The sequence below is a fragment of the Marmota monax genome, unplaced genomic scaffold, assembly GCF_021218885.2.
Source record: "Marmota monax isolate L192 unplaced genomic scaffold, Marmota_monax_Labrador192_F-V1.1 WCK01_AAM20220418_F8-fsc00044, whole genome shotgun sequence".
In the NCBI taxonomy this organism is placed as follows: Eukaryota; Metazoa; Chordata; class Mammalia; order Rodentia; family Sciuridae; genus Marmota; species Marmota monax.
This window is the reverse complement of record NW_026695198.1, coordinates 15,853,963-15,868,759: the sequence shown is the minus strand read 5'-3', so window position 1 is coordinate 15,868,759 and position 14,797 is coordinate 15,853,963. Positions and strand designations below refer to the sequence as shown.

The following is a 14,797-nucleotide window of genomic DNA, read 5'->3' as shown; positions in this document are numbered from 1 at the left end:
TCCAGACTAGGTGCCAGATTCCACCCAGATTTCCTCCCTGCTGGGGGCTTGGTGATGAATCTGTGTGCCTGTCACTGTTCTCAGTTTCTCTGACACCATAGAGCTACCAATTCTGTTTCAGAGGTCAGATTCTGGAGTCTCGTTTGACTGTATCATTAAGAATACGTAACCAAAAGGATAACATTTTTTTTTTATTTCTAAATACTTAAAAGCTCTTATGCAGGGATGATCCGGGTTTTGTGGGACCTGAAATGTAATTTTTTTCAGCCCTCTTTAAGAAAAAGAACACAAAATAAGATCTGGCAGTGAATATTCATTTGAAATGAGAAAGTTGTAGAGCTCTGAAAAATACCACCTATATTACAAAATCTATAAAAGCAGCAGTCATATAATTAACTGCCTAACATAGCCCTGATATTTCCCTCTAATGCTGTATGGATGCATATTCTTGTCTTATTTTTTGTAACACAATTTTCTATAGTAAAAAAATATATATATAAAACTAATTCTGCCTCTCTTCTAGTGTGTTTGGCCCTTTTTTTTTTCTTTTTTATTATTGGTGAATTAGAACGTGTTCGGTCAACTCTGCAACTCATTATTTATAGTGTTGTTTAGGGTTTGTCAAATTTGGGGAAACTATTTAGCTTATTTTATATAAAAAGATGTAAGATTTGCAAGAAATTTCCACAGACCACTTCTGTACATTTCAAACCTTGTTTCAGCATCTAATACTCCCCAGGCCAGAGCCCACTAGACACATTCATATTATGTGACATGACCTTTGTCTTAGATCTCCATGTTCAAGTAAGTGAATTGACATAATGAGCTGTAGGAGCATTCCTAAAGGCATTCCTACACCCACATGGCTAGCAATAATTAATAATACATAGAGTTGCTGCAAACCACAAAAACATAATCCACTAAACTCAAATGAAACCTATCTTCAGCTCTATTCTCCCTTAAGCAAATCCCCCAAAAGCTCTCTGTTTTCATTTGTCAGAGAGAAGGGAAAATCAGCATAGAAAGAGGCAATTTTTGGCTGATTATAGTCTATAAATATCTTCCTCTTTCTGATCTATAAACATAGACTCTTGGAAAGGTCTCTGAAGGTGAGGGCCCCAAAGCGTCAAGTACCATCAACTCTGCAGTAAATCCCTCAATTCTCTCCAGTCTAACATTTTATTATGAGAATCTATTCTTCATTTGCAGTTTGTTGCATTAATTTCAGATTTGTACTTCACTAACTCAGAGACTTGTACTTCACAGGTGAAATTAATGCAAATTAAGGCTGGTAAGAAAAAGCAGACCTCAAAAGCAGACTGTGCTTTCTGAACTGAGGTCTTCTGATAAATAAACTAACGTCTAATCTGTTCTGTGAAAGAAGGGATCTCACTTAAAGTTAGTAACCAAAGAGGATTACCAGTTACTCAAATATCAAAGTTCTGTTCTCATAATTAATGAGAAGCAATGTACATCAAGATACAAAGTTGCAAAACTTAAATGTAAAGGCATCAGAAGAAAATGGGGGAGATTGGAAGGCAATGGTGTGACATTGGGCTTTCATAATTTTACTTTAATGAAATTAAATAAAAAGTGGCAAACATTGTCTCACTCAGAGGATTTTTAATCCTTGTGTTCTAGATAATGATAAAATCCTAGGGTTCTAGAATTGGGAGCAATCCATGGGGGCCACTTCATTCTAGATGGGATGCCCTTTGTTTCATTTTCTTGCCTTATTACATTGGCAAGGATTCTGAGCACTGAATTTACTGCTCCATTGTTGTTGTTTTGAAATTCTTAATTTTCAAATAAAATATATCATATTTTCATTGCACTGGGTTTTGGAAATTATCTAACCAGTGCTAAATTTCCATTTTCCTGGAAAGTGGAAGGGGAAACAAATTGAGGTGAGATACAGTAGGGTGGGGAGGAATGGGTAGATCTAGGGATTTATATTAATTGTCAGTCTAAATGTCATACTTCAAGTTATACTGTGCTTGGAGATTTGACCATGATATGAATATTACAACTGGAAATTTATTTTTAATACATGAAAACTGATTTGAATGAATTAGCATTTCTTCTATTGTCTCTTATCCAGAAATGCCAAGACATAAATGTAATAGAACTAATATGAGATAATGCTTTCTCTAGAACAAAACTAACAGTAATCACTGGCAACTTTCTTCTGAGCCTTACTAGACTACCCATAAACAAGAAAAAGTAGGGGTTTATTAGAAAAACACATTTCTGATTTCAATTTCTGGCCAATCACCTCAAGTTTTACTTTTAAGAAGATGTTATAGGATCTTATAAATATATTTTTAATTTATAAAAATCCAAATTTGAAATATCAAATCCTTTTTATCTGTTGACTTATAAAACACATTAGAAACATTAGAAATGTTTTTCACCTACCTTGAGATAATTATAAAATTAGACTGTTTTCTAAGGCTTTTTTCCTGTGTGCATATTTCAATCATATCTACTCCTTGACCCTGGCTAAAGGCGAGGATACTCTTAATAGAATAACATGGCAAAAGTCTCTGTTCAGGAGAGAGTGGTATAGGGTGAAATTTGGTAGAAGAGAGGATATATCTTGGTTATTTTATTTCTTTCAACTATGTCAAAGGATATAACCCAGCTTCTACCTTTAAGAAATAAAGGAAACAAAGTTCAAACAGTGCATCTCCAATAATCAACTAGAGAACCTATAAATGATTACATCTCTTTCTCAAAATAAAAAATATACTCCCAGTGAGATCCTAGGAACATAGGAAGATTATATTGCTCCTATGCATTAATCAAAGTCAAATGGAAGAGAGAGTGTGTCTTTGGCAGGGTGAAGGAGAACACTTCTTTTTTTTTTTTCATCTTTGAAAAGTTAAAACCTGAAAGGTAAAAAGTAGTAGATACTAGGTTATTTCCCTTACTTTCATGATCCCAAATTAGAAGCTTCACATTGTGAAATTTTGATTGGCATATTTAAAACAATTTCATTTAGCCTCTATAGTCCTCAGGTTTCTGAAGGTCACAGTGAAATCAGAACCCCACTAGCTAAGAGGATTTTCGAGACCATCTCCAAATAGAGCCATGAATGTATGTGTGACAATGTAACAAGGTATCAAAACAAAAGCCTAAAGTACACCAGTCATTTCTGAACATCCTGGAAAAGCAAATAAAAAATACAGGAGCTAAATTGATTTTGTTTCTTCTAAGCTGAAGCCAATTAAATTATATCCAACCAAAACTTCCAGCTAAATCCCAAAAAAAGTTCTTGTGGAGTCATGATTTTTCTTCTTTCTTTTCTTTTCTTTTTTAAGGAGAGGAAAGGGAATAAAGTATCTAAAAAAGAAGTAGATCTTATGGTATTGACCTTGGATCTAAAAATGTATGATTCAGTGCACAGAAAAATATGTTGGTTGCTTAACTGTTCTTGCCACTCACCTGGATAAAACCCAAATAAATTCACAACCACTGTGAAGAAGAAGCCATATGGCTCTTGCTCTTGGCCAAGATATTGATTCATTTATTATACTGGCTGTTCAGTATTCAGCACATCTGACTGCTCAGGAAAAGGGTACCATGGAAGAAATAAATTCACCCTTCCTCTTTTTGCCCCCTTCCTCCACTCAGCTTCCTTCCCACAATCAAGAAGAACAATTTCAAAAATAATGCATGAAAAATAATGCCAGAAATTTGTGCATCTTTACATGAAAATGTTAAGCAAGCATCAAGGACCCAGGCGAGAGCAGTAAGACAGTGAATCAGCTCATCAAAATGGTCCCCAACAAAGCAAAGCGGACCTAAGCTTTCTTGATTTTTGGCTGCCAAAGTTGAGTAATTTACCAGCCTGGTTTATAGAGATAAACTTTCAACAGCAAAAATTTTGAGAACTTAACATTTTCTTGACAGTATGTTAGGGGCTAGGAAAAAGAAAGACTTGGTTCCTATTACCTTTAATCTTACAATCTAGCAATAATACTTTGGTTCTACTCACATATTTACTATTATCTTTTTTATTTTTGTATTAGTGCATTATAGTTTTACATAATTTCAGGGTTCATTTTGATATAGCATAGTTTCTCCATTTCAATTCCCAGTACATTTCCTTTCCCTCTCTTCCTCCCTCTTCTGATTCCCTTTTTCTACCCTGCTGGTCTTACCTCTATTTATTTTTTAAATTTATGCATTATTGTTATGTATAAAATTGGAATGCATTGAGATATACTCATAGATGCACATGAAATAATTTTGTCAACTTAATTCCCTGGTTCTTCCTTTTTCCCTCCCCTCCTCTTAGGTCCCCTGCTTCTACACTACTGATCTCCCTTCTATTTTCATAAGATCCCCATTTAAAATTCCTATTTTCTTTAAGCTTCCACATATCAGAAAAGACATTTGACCCTTAACTTTCTCAGTCTGGCTTATTTCACTTAGCTTGATATTCTCCAGTTCCATCCATTTACCAGCAAATGACATAATGCCATTCTTCTTTACAGCTTAATAGAATTCTGTTGCCTCGATATACCACTTTTCTTTATCTATTTCTCAATTGACAGGCACCTAGGCTGATTCCATAACTTGGCTATTGTGAATTGTGCTACTATAAACATTGGTATGCACATGGCACTGTAGTGTGATGATTTTAGATCTTTTGGATAAATACAAAGGAGTAGGATAGCTGGGTCATATGGTGGTTCCACTCCTCATTTTTGAGGAATGTCCACACTCTTTTTCAAAGTTGTTGTCCTAGTTTGTATTCCTACCAACAATGAATGAGTGTACCTTTTCCCCCAAATCCTCATCAGCATTTATTGGTGATTGCCATTGTGACTTGAGTAAGATGAAATTTTAGTGTAGTCTGGATTTTTGCATCTCCTTGATTGCTAAGAGTGTTGAACACTTTTTCATATATTTGTTGACCATTTGTATTTGTCTTTTTTGAGAATGTCTATTTAGTTCATTTGCCCATGGGTTATTTGGGGGAGTTTTTTAGGTTTTTGTTTGTTTGTTTTCTTCATATATTCTGGATACTAATTTCCTATAGGAAGAATGGCTAGTAATAATCTCTCAATAGGCTCTCTCTTCACATTCTTCATTGTTTCCTTGGTGGTGCAAAAGCTTTTTTTTTTTTTAAAGAATTGTTTTTTAAGTTGTTGATGGACCTTTATTTTATTTATTTATATGTGGTGCTGAGATTTGAACCCAGGGCCTCACACATGCCAGGCAAATGTTCTGCTGCTGATCCACAACCCCAGCCTTGCAAAAGCTTTTTAATTTGAAGTCATTTCACTTATTGATATTTAGTTTTATTTCTTGAGCTTTAGGAGTCTTATTAAGTAATCAGTGCTTGTGCCAGTATGTTGGAGTATCACTCTATTGTGTGTGTGTGTGTGTGTGTGTGTGTGTGGTTTTTTGCTAATCATTCCTTTTTACAGCAGAAATCTTCCATCAGATAACATTTCCTTTCTGCCTGTTATATGTTTAAATTTGGTCTTCTGGTGGCAAATTTTCTGTTTTTATTGTCTGGATATACATTTATTTCATGCTTTAATAAAAAAAAGAACTTAGAGAGTTAATCAACAAAATAAAGTTGACAGAGTTCTTCTTTTGACATACTGTAGATGTAATTACATAGTATCATACTTCCTATTGAGACTGATTTTGAAACCACTGTCTCTGATGATCTTCATTAGAACTAAGATGTTCTAAATATGGGCTTCTCTTTAATTTCTGTTGAATCTGTGGATTGGTGTATCATCAGTTCTAGAAAATTCTCAGTCATAAAATCCTCAAATACTGCCTTTCCTCTTTTTTCCTCCCTTTGGAAGTTGCATTAGATATGTTAGATTTTATCACCCTATTCATTTCTTTTGCCATCTTTCATGTTTTCCCAGATAATCTCCTTATATCTGTATTGTACTACATTAATATTCTCTTCAGAAGAATGGTAGAGTAAAGGAAGGGGGGGGACCAGGGGAGGGAGGAAAAGAGGTGCTAGGGAATGAAACTGACCAAATCATAGTGTTACATTTTATGCATATATGAATATGTAACAATGAATGACACTATTATGTATAATTTTAATATACCAATATAAAGAAAAATTGTCACTCAATGTGCATTCTGTGTGTAATTTTCCCTTCCCTCTTATCTCTTTGTTTTTACTATGAAATTACATTTCTTGCAATGTTATAGGGATTCTTTAGAACTATGTTGAATGTGAAGTCATTCACTTCTGCTAGGTGCCTGGGAGTAGTCTTGCACTAGACCACTTTAAACGAAATTGTCATCTTGCTTAGAACACACAGGTGATGAAAACTTGATCTGTCAACCTGAGTACTCCTTGGCCTGCCATTAAACATTTTAAGAGAAGTTCCTTCAACTCAATGCCAAAACTCAAGTCTAACAAGTCTCCATGCAGATTTAAGGGTATCGTGATTTAGAGAAGACATAACCATTTGGGGCACTACCTTTATGTGGAGAACTTCCTATTAGACTCTCCACCTAAACAAGCTCTGGGTTTTGACTCCTATCTCAGAGGGGAATCTGCATGAAATTATGCACTATAAATTTTAGGGGTCATGTGCCACATAAACTAGACTTTTCATACAGATACACATTGTAGTCTTTATGAAGGTGCCCACAGTGCTTTAGAGTGTCCAACCTGCACAACCATATTGGTGGCTCGGGGTCCATCTTCACAAGGTAGTGAAAACTTAAGTTCAAGTTCAGTAGGTTCAGCAAGCCTCTCTCTCTCAAGGGAAAGTTGGGCTTACAGCTTCAGTTTTATAATTCTGAAATTAACAGAACTTGAGCAAGGAATATACAGTTGTCTCCTCCCTTTTGTAGTGCTTAAAGGGATAGGCATTTTAATAGTAATAATATTTCATGAATTCAATTAGTTTGCTCATTATCATTTCAAGAAAAATACCTACCTCTTGCCCCCCATTAAAGGAACTATAATTTGATAAGCGTATTTGTTGCTTTTCTCTGTTTATTTTTAGATGTGGACTTTCCTGTTGTTCTCCAGCCTACAAATGCAAATGAGAAAACACAGCTGATCCGAGAAGGATCTCGAAGTTATTGCACAGACTCTTGATGTTGAGCCTGAGAGTCCAAAACACCTCCTCTTGGTTCAGCCATGTCTCCACATGGTTGGGGGAGGTTGAGACATGAAATGCTGTGAACTTTTAGACACTTGTATTTTGTTTTTAGGCTAAGGGAAAATGGTTGCTACATAGTTTTCTCAGTAGGCAGACTTTCTCTTTGAGTAGAATTCCTAATGAAACACATTCAATTTTGATGAATAAAGATCTGAAGACTCATATTATGCTCCTTAAATGCAGTAAGACAGTGGTATTAGACTATATGGTATTATATGGTATTAGTCTATATGAGCCTGTCCCTTAACTGAGCTAGACCTCATATTCACAGACAAAAGTAGGATTAAGTAGATTCCATCTACTTAATCAAATGCAATGTTCATATCTGCCACAAATATCAGCAAAAGACAGAAGAATTAAGGGGAATTTTTTTGTATGTGGAGCTCTTTGTTAATATTTGACATGGCTAGAGAAATATTTCAAGAGTCAGGAAGAGATGACTAAATTCTAAAAGACAAATCACATTGTTTTAGAATACATTTTTTGGAAGGTTAAAAATGAACATTTATTGAAAACCAACAAGTAAAACCAGGAAGAAACAAATTTTGTGTGTACCTTTAGGTTGACTTTAAAAACAAAACAAAAAATTCGATCTGTTTGAATCTTATAAATAATCCAGAAAATTTTTCTGAGTCTGAACCGGTACCAGTGTGTTGACCATTTTTCAGTAAAATAATTTTTGTATAACTGGCTCAGATTAGTTACACTAAGGAAAAGAAACACATGAGGTAATGGGGTAGAATTCTAAATTTATAGTTTAATCAATTTAAAGGTATATCTTCCTCTTTTTTGGTGGAATTAATTATACTGTGCAGAAAATGCTTAGCTTTGTGCGTGTTGGGCAATTTGAACTCAGAAGTTGTCTCTGTATTTTCTTGTTTGATTCTTACATTCATCATGTGATAGAAACTGTGTACTATTTTAAAATAGTTCAGCAACAAACCTTTTTTCTGAGTCTCTTAGTTCTTTATATAATATTACATTTTCAAGATCTTGTTGTATTTTTATATAATATTGCATGAAACGCTATCTTTTTTCATTGTTTAATACTCCCCTCAGCACCAAATTATGGTCAATTGCTGTTAAATATATGTTGTAATGAAAATTAGTGTTATAGCTCTGATAGTTCTGAAATCATTAAATCTGTGCCCAAACTCTTGAGTTATGGAATTTTTTTTCATACAGAATTAAATAGAAAGAGTATTGATTTTAAAGTTAAGAAACTTGATTGTAACCTAACACTCCTTAGCCCTGGGACCAAGTAAGGTGAGAATAAGATGATTAATTTCTTTATGACTCTGATTTCATATCTGTACTGGCCACTTTCTGAATTGCTATGCGATCAGATAAAGTAGCTGATGTGAAAGAACTTCTAAAAAGTCAGGCAGCAATTTAACAAACATAAAATTTTACATAAATTTGAATATGTTGATACAGACAAACATAATGCATACAAACTCTCTCATACAATAAGACCTATGAAAATACTCAGTATTAGTAGCCCCAATAACCAGCAAGTGCTTGGAATTCAACAAATGCTACTTTGTGTTTGGAGGAAACAATAGGCAAAATAGCCCAAATTGTAGATAATTTGAGTCACTACATTTCCTTCCTTTCTTCTTCTAAGTAAAGATCTGACTTTATTTTTGAAAGCTCACCTTCTCGTTTCCTTCCAGACTTCCTTTTTCATCCTCACATGGAATTTTTTAACTTTCACTTTCAACTTGCCCAGGAAGCTGATCCAAATGTTGTTAAGAAGAGAACAGGGCATGAACCAGAATCAGATTATGGAATCAAATTCCAGAGGGTTCCGGCCAATATTCTCCACAGAAGGTCGGTTTCTTGTTACAATGATGTGTGCAAACACAAGCACATGAACACCTGTGAAGGAGGAAGTGAATTCCACAGAATTCCCCTCTGCCACAGAGAAACTAGGATGGGTTCTTCATCTGAGGTGGGCCTGCTTAAGCAATTTTTGGGAGTCAGCAGAAGCTGCCATCTGGAATCACCTGTAGTCATTCTGAATCTACAAGCATCTTATCAGAGAAGTGTCAAGGATAGAAGGGATATGCTGACCACGAGCCTCAGCAATGGCTGCACAGAGTCAGACAAAGACACCACTTCAGTGGCTCTTATCTAATCCTGGGCACCGTGCTACCAGAGTAGGAGATTTTATTTAAGGTTTCAAAGTCATCCATTGATTTTCCTGCCATTATACATTAGAATATAATAAAAAGGCATATGCATTTATTTTTATCAAAATGAATATCTTGACTTTTTGGGAACTACATCTATTTCTACATTTCAAATGGTATGTAGGCTAAGACGCATTCAACATGGTCTAGATTGGAATTGGGCTCCCCAAAACTGCACTGCCTGATACTTTGATTAACAGAGAGGGTTCCAATGAAGCCTGCAAATCTCTGAGAGACACAGCAATGGCCCCGAGGATGTAATCAGTGTTCTGATTCCCAGCATCTGTGAATATAACATCATTTATAGCAAAAGAGGCTGGGCAGCTATGATTTTATGGACCATGAGATGGGGAGATTATCCTGCATTATCCAGGCAGGTCCAATGTAATCCCATGAATCCTTAAAAGTGGAGAACTTCTCTTGATTCATGGAGGAAGGAGATGATGGCAGGGAGGTGGTGCAGAAGAATAGAGAGATGAAATTTGAACCTCAGAGAATGATCTGAGAGGCGCTTTAAAGATGGAGGAGAAAGGGAACATGAACCAAGAAATAGGCAGCTCTTGAAGCAAGCATGCTCAAGGAAGCAGGTTCCCCATGGAGCCTCCAGGAATCCTGTGTCAGGCTTCTGGTCTTCTGTATAATTTTAGCATAATTTCTGACCTTCTGTATAATTTTAACATAATTTCTTCAACTAACTTGTTTCTTCATTGTCCATCTTCAATATTTCATTTTCCAACCCTCGTTCTAAGTCTATTTAACTTCATCTTCTCCTTTGTCCTTTCTCCCTTATTTCTTCTCAGTACATTTTCTTTCCTGTCCTCCCCTTTCCCACGTCTACCTTTCCTCCATCGGACCCTCATTTCTGTTTCTGTCTCCTGGTCTCTTGCTCCCCTTGGTCACCTCTATACCTTGCTTACTGTCTCTTATCTGAACTGGTCTGATGGTGAAGGGAGAGATGTGAAACTAACAAAACACCCTCAGATGAATACCTCCCCACCCAACTCCTCATACAGAGTCACAATGCTAATAAGCAAAGGGGGGGGGCAAATATATTGTTCTCACAATTCTCTGAGTATATTGACAAATAATTTAAAGGGACCACATTTGTTATTTGAATGTATTGGCAAGGTTATTTGAATGGATTGAGACATTCATTTTGTTTTGTCGTTAGTTCTTTGGAGACCAAAAGGAATGAAGCCTCTTATTTTGAGTATCATATTAAAAGGTTGTTCTTTGCTACAGGCACCCTTTTGGTTTCAAACCAAGGGTAGCCAGAGACCTGAAAACAACCACCAGACTTATTTTTTTAACCCTTTAACCAACATCTCCCCAACTCCCCAGCTCTGATAACCACCATTCAACTCTCTGCTTCTATGAGTTCAACATTTCAAGATTCCATGTACAAGTAGATCATGTGGTATTTGATCTTCTGTGCCTAGTTTATTTCACTTAGCACAATGGCCTCTCCCACTCAAGCTTCTGTCTGGGAAGCCAGGCCATTAGAAAGGCTGTTAGAAAGTGTTAATGAAATTTGAGGAGAAGTGATCCCATTGTGAGGGTCCTCCAAACTGAGGTGGGTTTGAGAATTCTGGAGGAGTTCCTGGAGTAGCCTAGATTTGTGTCCCCACAGGAGAGAACTTCTACCATGGGGTGGCACTTGGTTGCCCAAGTGACAAAATTAAGCTGTGGTTTCATAGCCCTAATAAAGAGCTGGCTCCTCAAAAATCACATGAGATTAGACAGTCCTCAGCAGCCACCAGGCTGGAGCAAAATGAGCCCTAGAAACTCACTGGAGAATCAATATATGCACCCCTGTAGATTCTCACAGCCCTAGAAATAGGGGGCACTTAGAGCCTAACTGAGAAAATTTCTTGCTCCCCTGTTAAACTGCCGCTCTGAGTCAGAGATTAATTTAGAACATATAATTATTTAGAGCATAAAGAGACCATTCTATTTCTATGAATTCAATGTTTTTAGATTTCAAAGTGAAATATCTCTTTCCTCAAATTTCTCTAAGACCTTCCCATGTTTAGAATTGTGACCGCCCTCGTTTCCTGTTCTTCCTCTCTACTTTTTCTCCTTAGCACCTTTTACTAAAATACTTCTCTATTTTGATCATTGTCTGATTCCCACACCAGGAGGGCGAGGATTTTTGCCTGATTTTTGTGCCGGTCACATGGTAGATGGTCAGAGAATATTTATTAAATAAATAAGCATTTAACCTATACTATAGAAAAAAAGAAACTCCTACCTGCTAGAAATGCAAAAGCTGCTAGCATCTGTCATTTTTACAGAGGCTTAGCTTACTGACTTTTTTTGCATATTAATATTTTATATGAAATACTCTGAAATGAAGAATAGAAAGATGGAGGAGAGTCTCATTGTCACTTCACTTCAATTACTTGATTAAAGTTACCTTTTTCAGATATTTCAGCATCCTCAACCCTCATCTAAATTAAGGCAAATGTCCATTTCCAGAACACCACCCTTCTCCAAACAGAAAAACTTTTGTTTGAGAAACACAAGTCCTCTTTTCCAAAACTACTTTTTTTTTTCCAGCCTGCAGTTGTTATTCTTTGCCTCCTGAGCACCTGAATAACTATATTCATCTATATTCACTTCCTGAGAGGTTGTCAACTGCAAATGCCCAGAAATTGAGATCAAATCCTATGTAACCACACTCTGAAGAACAGTTATTGTCACATTATAGATGACAAATTAGTAGTATTTTCCAGAACTACATTTTAGAGTCAGAGTTTATCTTTCCCACAGCACTAAAAACAAACTAGGAAACTAATAAACACCTACCTGTTGGTTAATTGATTAATTCTCAACATATGCTACTTCTGAGAAATGCCTTTCTCCAAAAGGAGATCTAAACCTGCTTAGTGCCAAATGAATGGGTAAGTGTGACACCACTTTCTAGAATTGTCATGCTGTTCCAGGGCTGTCCCCAAGAAGCCAAATTAAATTCCTAGAATCAAATCAGCAGTTATAGGACATCTGTTAACACATCCTGCTCACTGCTGGGCTGCCAACTGAGCTTTCTGATTGCTGAAAATCAGATCATGGGCTTCTGCAATGATGTGTTACTAGGCACACCCTCATTTCCAGGGTCAGGAAAAGAGGTCCTACTCATCATGAATTTTTCTTTTACTTTTGATATGTTCTGATACCTAAATATCTTCACTTCTGATTTCTTGAGAAGATATTCATCTTCTCAAAGTTTGTATCTACAAATGGTCTATTTGGTCATGCATAGTATATGCTAGTTTTCAAACTGGCATTTTCAGGAATATTATAATTTTAGAAAAAAATATTTTAGAGATAACCTAGGAGCTTTGGGGAAGATAACCTAGGAGCTTTTGGATACTTTTCATGAGGGCACTGATCACATCAATGGACTAATTTATTGATGAGGTCATTATTAAAAGGACTACTGGGAGGTGGTGGAAACCGTACGAGATGGGACCTACTTGAAAGAAGTAGATCACTATAGGCATGCCCTGAGTGGGTATATGTTGCCCCCAGCCCCTTCACCACCCCCCCTACTTTTTGGCTGCTGTGAAGTAGTGAGCAGTTTTCTCCCACCATGCCCTTCTGTCATAATGCTTTGTTTGGCCTCAGACCCAAAGTAATGGAACAAATCAACCAGGGACTAAAATCTCTAAAACTGTGAACCAAAATAAATCCTTCCTCCTCTAAGTTGTTTTCTCAGTTTTTTTTTTTTTTTGTCACAACAATAAAAAATCTGACTAAAACAACATGGAAATTATTCTTTTTAATTAATGTGTAGCGTGATAGGCAATAAAATTTTTAGCTTTCAAAATCCAAAAAACATACATGTTATTTTGAGTTAGAGGATAAAGTTTTAATGGTAAATAAAATTATTCTTTTTACTGTTTATCTCCTGCCTTTCTTAGCTTGCTCGCTCGCTTACCTCTTTCTACGGCATTCTATCCTTCAAAATAAAGGATATGAGAGTGTTGGCTTAGGATCATAGATGCATTTATTTGTATTTAAAAAAGATAACTCACTCATTCATAAGTTTAAAACAAATATTCTGAATGAACAATAGCCAATAGGCATAGTGTTTAATACCTGAGTCTAACAGCTTTGTATTGATTAACGTAATACTCCTAAAAATCTATAAAAGACAAGTACTCTCACCATCTTCAGTTCCTATATTTCAGACTAAGAAACTAAAACAGAAATTAAGTTACTTGGCCCATTTCATTGACTGCCCTTTGTAGTTCAAGGAGCGTGAAGACTAGGGAATTTCCGTTACTTTATTTCCAATGACTTCCTCAAGAGCAAATCAGCAGATGTCTTCCTCTTCCTTTTCTTCACCTCGTCCTCCTTCCTCACTCTCTGAAGCACCTCCTTACTTGGAAAGTCTTTGCTGTCTTTATAGAAAGGTCTTTGCCACTTTCTCTTGTCTGACCAACCTATAGCTGCAACAACAATCAAGTGGGTGAAAATTTGGATTGTTTAATTTTGCAAGTGATTTTAGAGTGGTTGATATTCATAAATAATTATGGGATAGAGGTGTGGCTCAGCTCTAGAGCACATGGCTCCAGATGTCCAAGGCCCTGGGTTCCATGCCCAGAACAAAAGTAAATAGATAGGTAACATGAAATAAAATACATAATTATGATTTTTAAAATTCTATTAAACAGAGTTCTGACCATAATTTTCTAGGATGTTTAGATGGTGCTAAGAAAGCCTTTAAACATATTTTAAAAGAGGCAACACATGGTACTTACTATGAGCCAGGCCCTACTTTAACAGTCTCATGTGATCTTCATAGCAACCCTCTGAGATCAATACTATCACCATTTCCCATTTTATAGATGAGAAAAATTGGGGAGCACAGAGCCATTAATTAACCCATATGTTAATAATAGGAAAGCCAGCATTTGAACTTCTGTAGTTAGGCTCCAAAGTCTATCTGCTTAATTACTTTGCCACCCTGGTGCCCTAAGTCACACTTGAATTCTGTGAAGTCAGACACAACTGCTTATTTAATGTGAAAATAATATTCACATTCAATATATTATAACTAGTACCTCCCCCCACTTGAAGTGAATACCATAGGTCTATAAATCCAAGTTAATATAATCTATTATTCAGAGTCCACAAAATTGGGATGACAACATTGCTATTATATATAAAAATAAGGTTTTTCAGTACCTCTCAACAATAAGATATAAAATCTTTTCATGATTTAAATGTTATCTGTTCATAATAAAAGCGAAATTATATCTAATTTCTCCATTGTACAAAATAAGGTACAAATTGTGAAGCTTCCATTAGTAAAAATATAGCATTCATCTCTCATATTACTAAATTAGCATTCTTTTATTATTTCTTCATAGTACAAAGGAAATAGAACTTGGCAAATTTCAACATTTTCCTAAGGAACGAAATACT

General features: G+C 35.8%; 1 protein-coding gene across 4 annotated transcripts in view; it reads left to right on the top strand.

Annotated features, from left to right (window-relative positions):
- Dnajc5b (DnaJ heat shock protein family (Hsp40) member C5 beta) overlaps positions 1 to 8,315 on the top strand; it is a 230,816-nt gene extending 222,501 nt beyond the window's left edge. For all 4 annotated transcript variants that reach the window (XM_058574000.1, XM_046428512.2, XM_058573999.1 and 1 more), the window contains one exon: positions 7,011 to 8,315. In XM_058574000.1, coding sequence (XP_058429983.1) covers positions 7,011 to 7,105 — 95 coding nt within the window. In that variant the 3' untranslated portion in view covers positions 7,106 to 8,315. The remainder of the gene's footprint in view (positions 1 to 7,010) is intronic.
- The last annotated feature ends 6,482 nt before the right edge of the window (positions 8,316 to 14,797 follow it).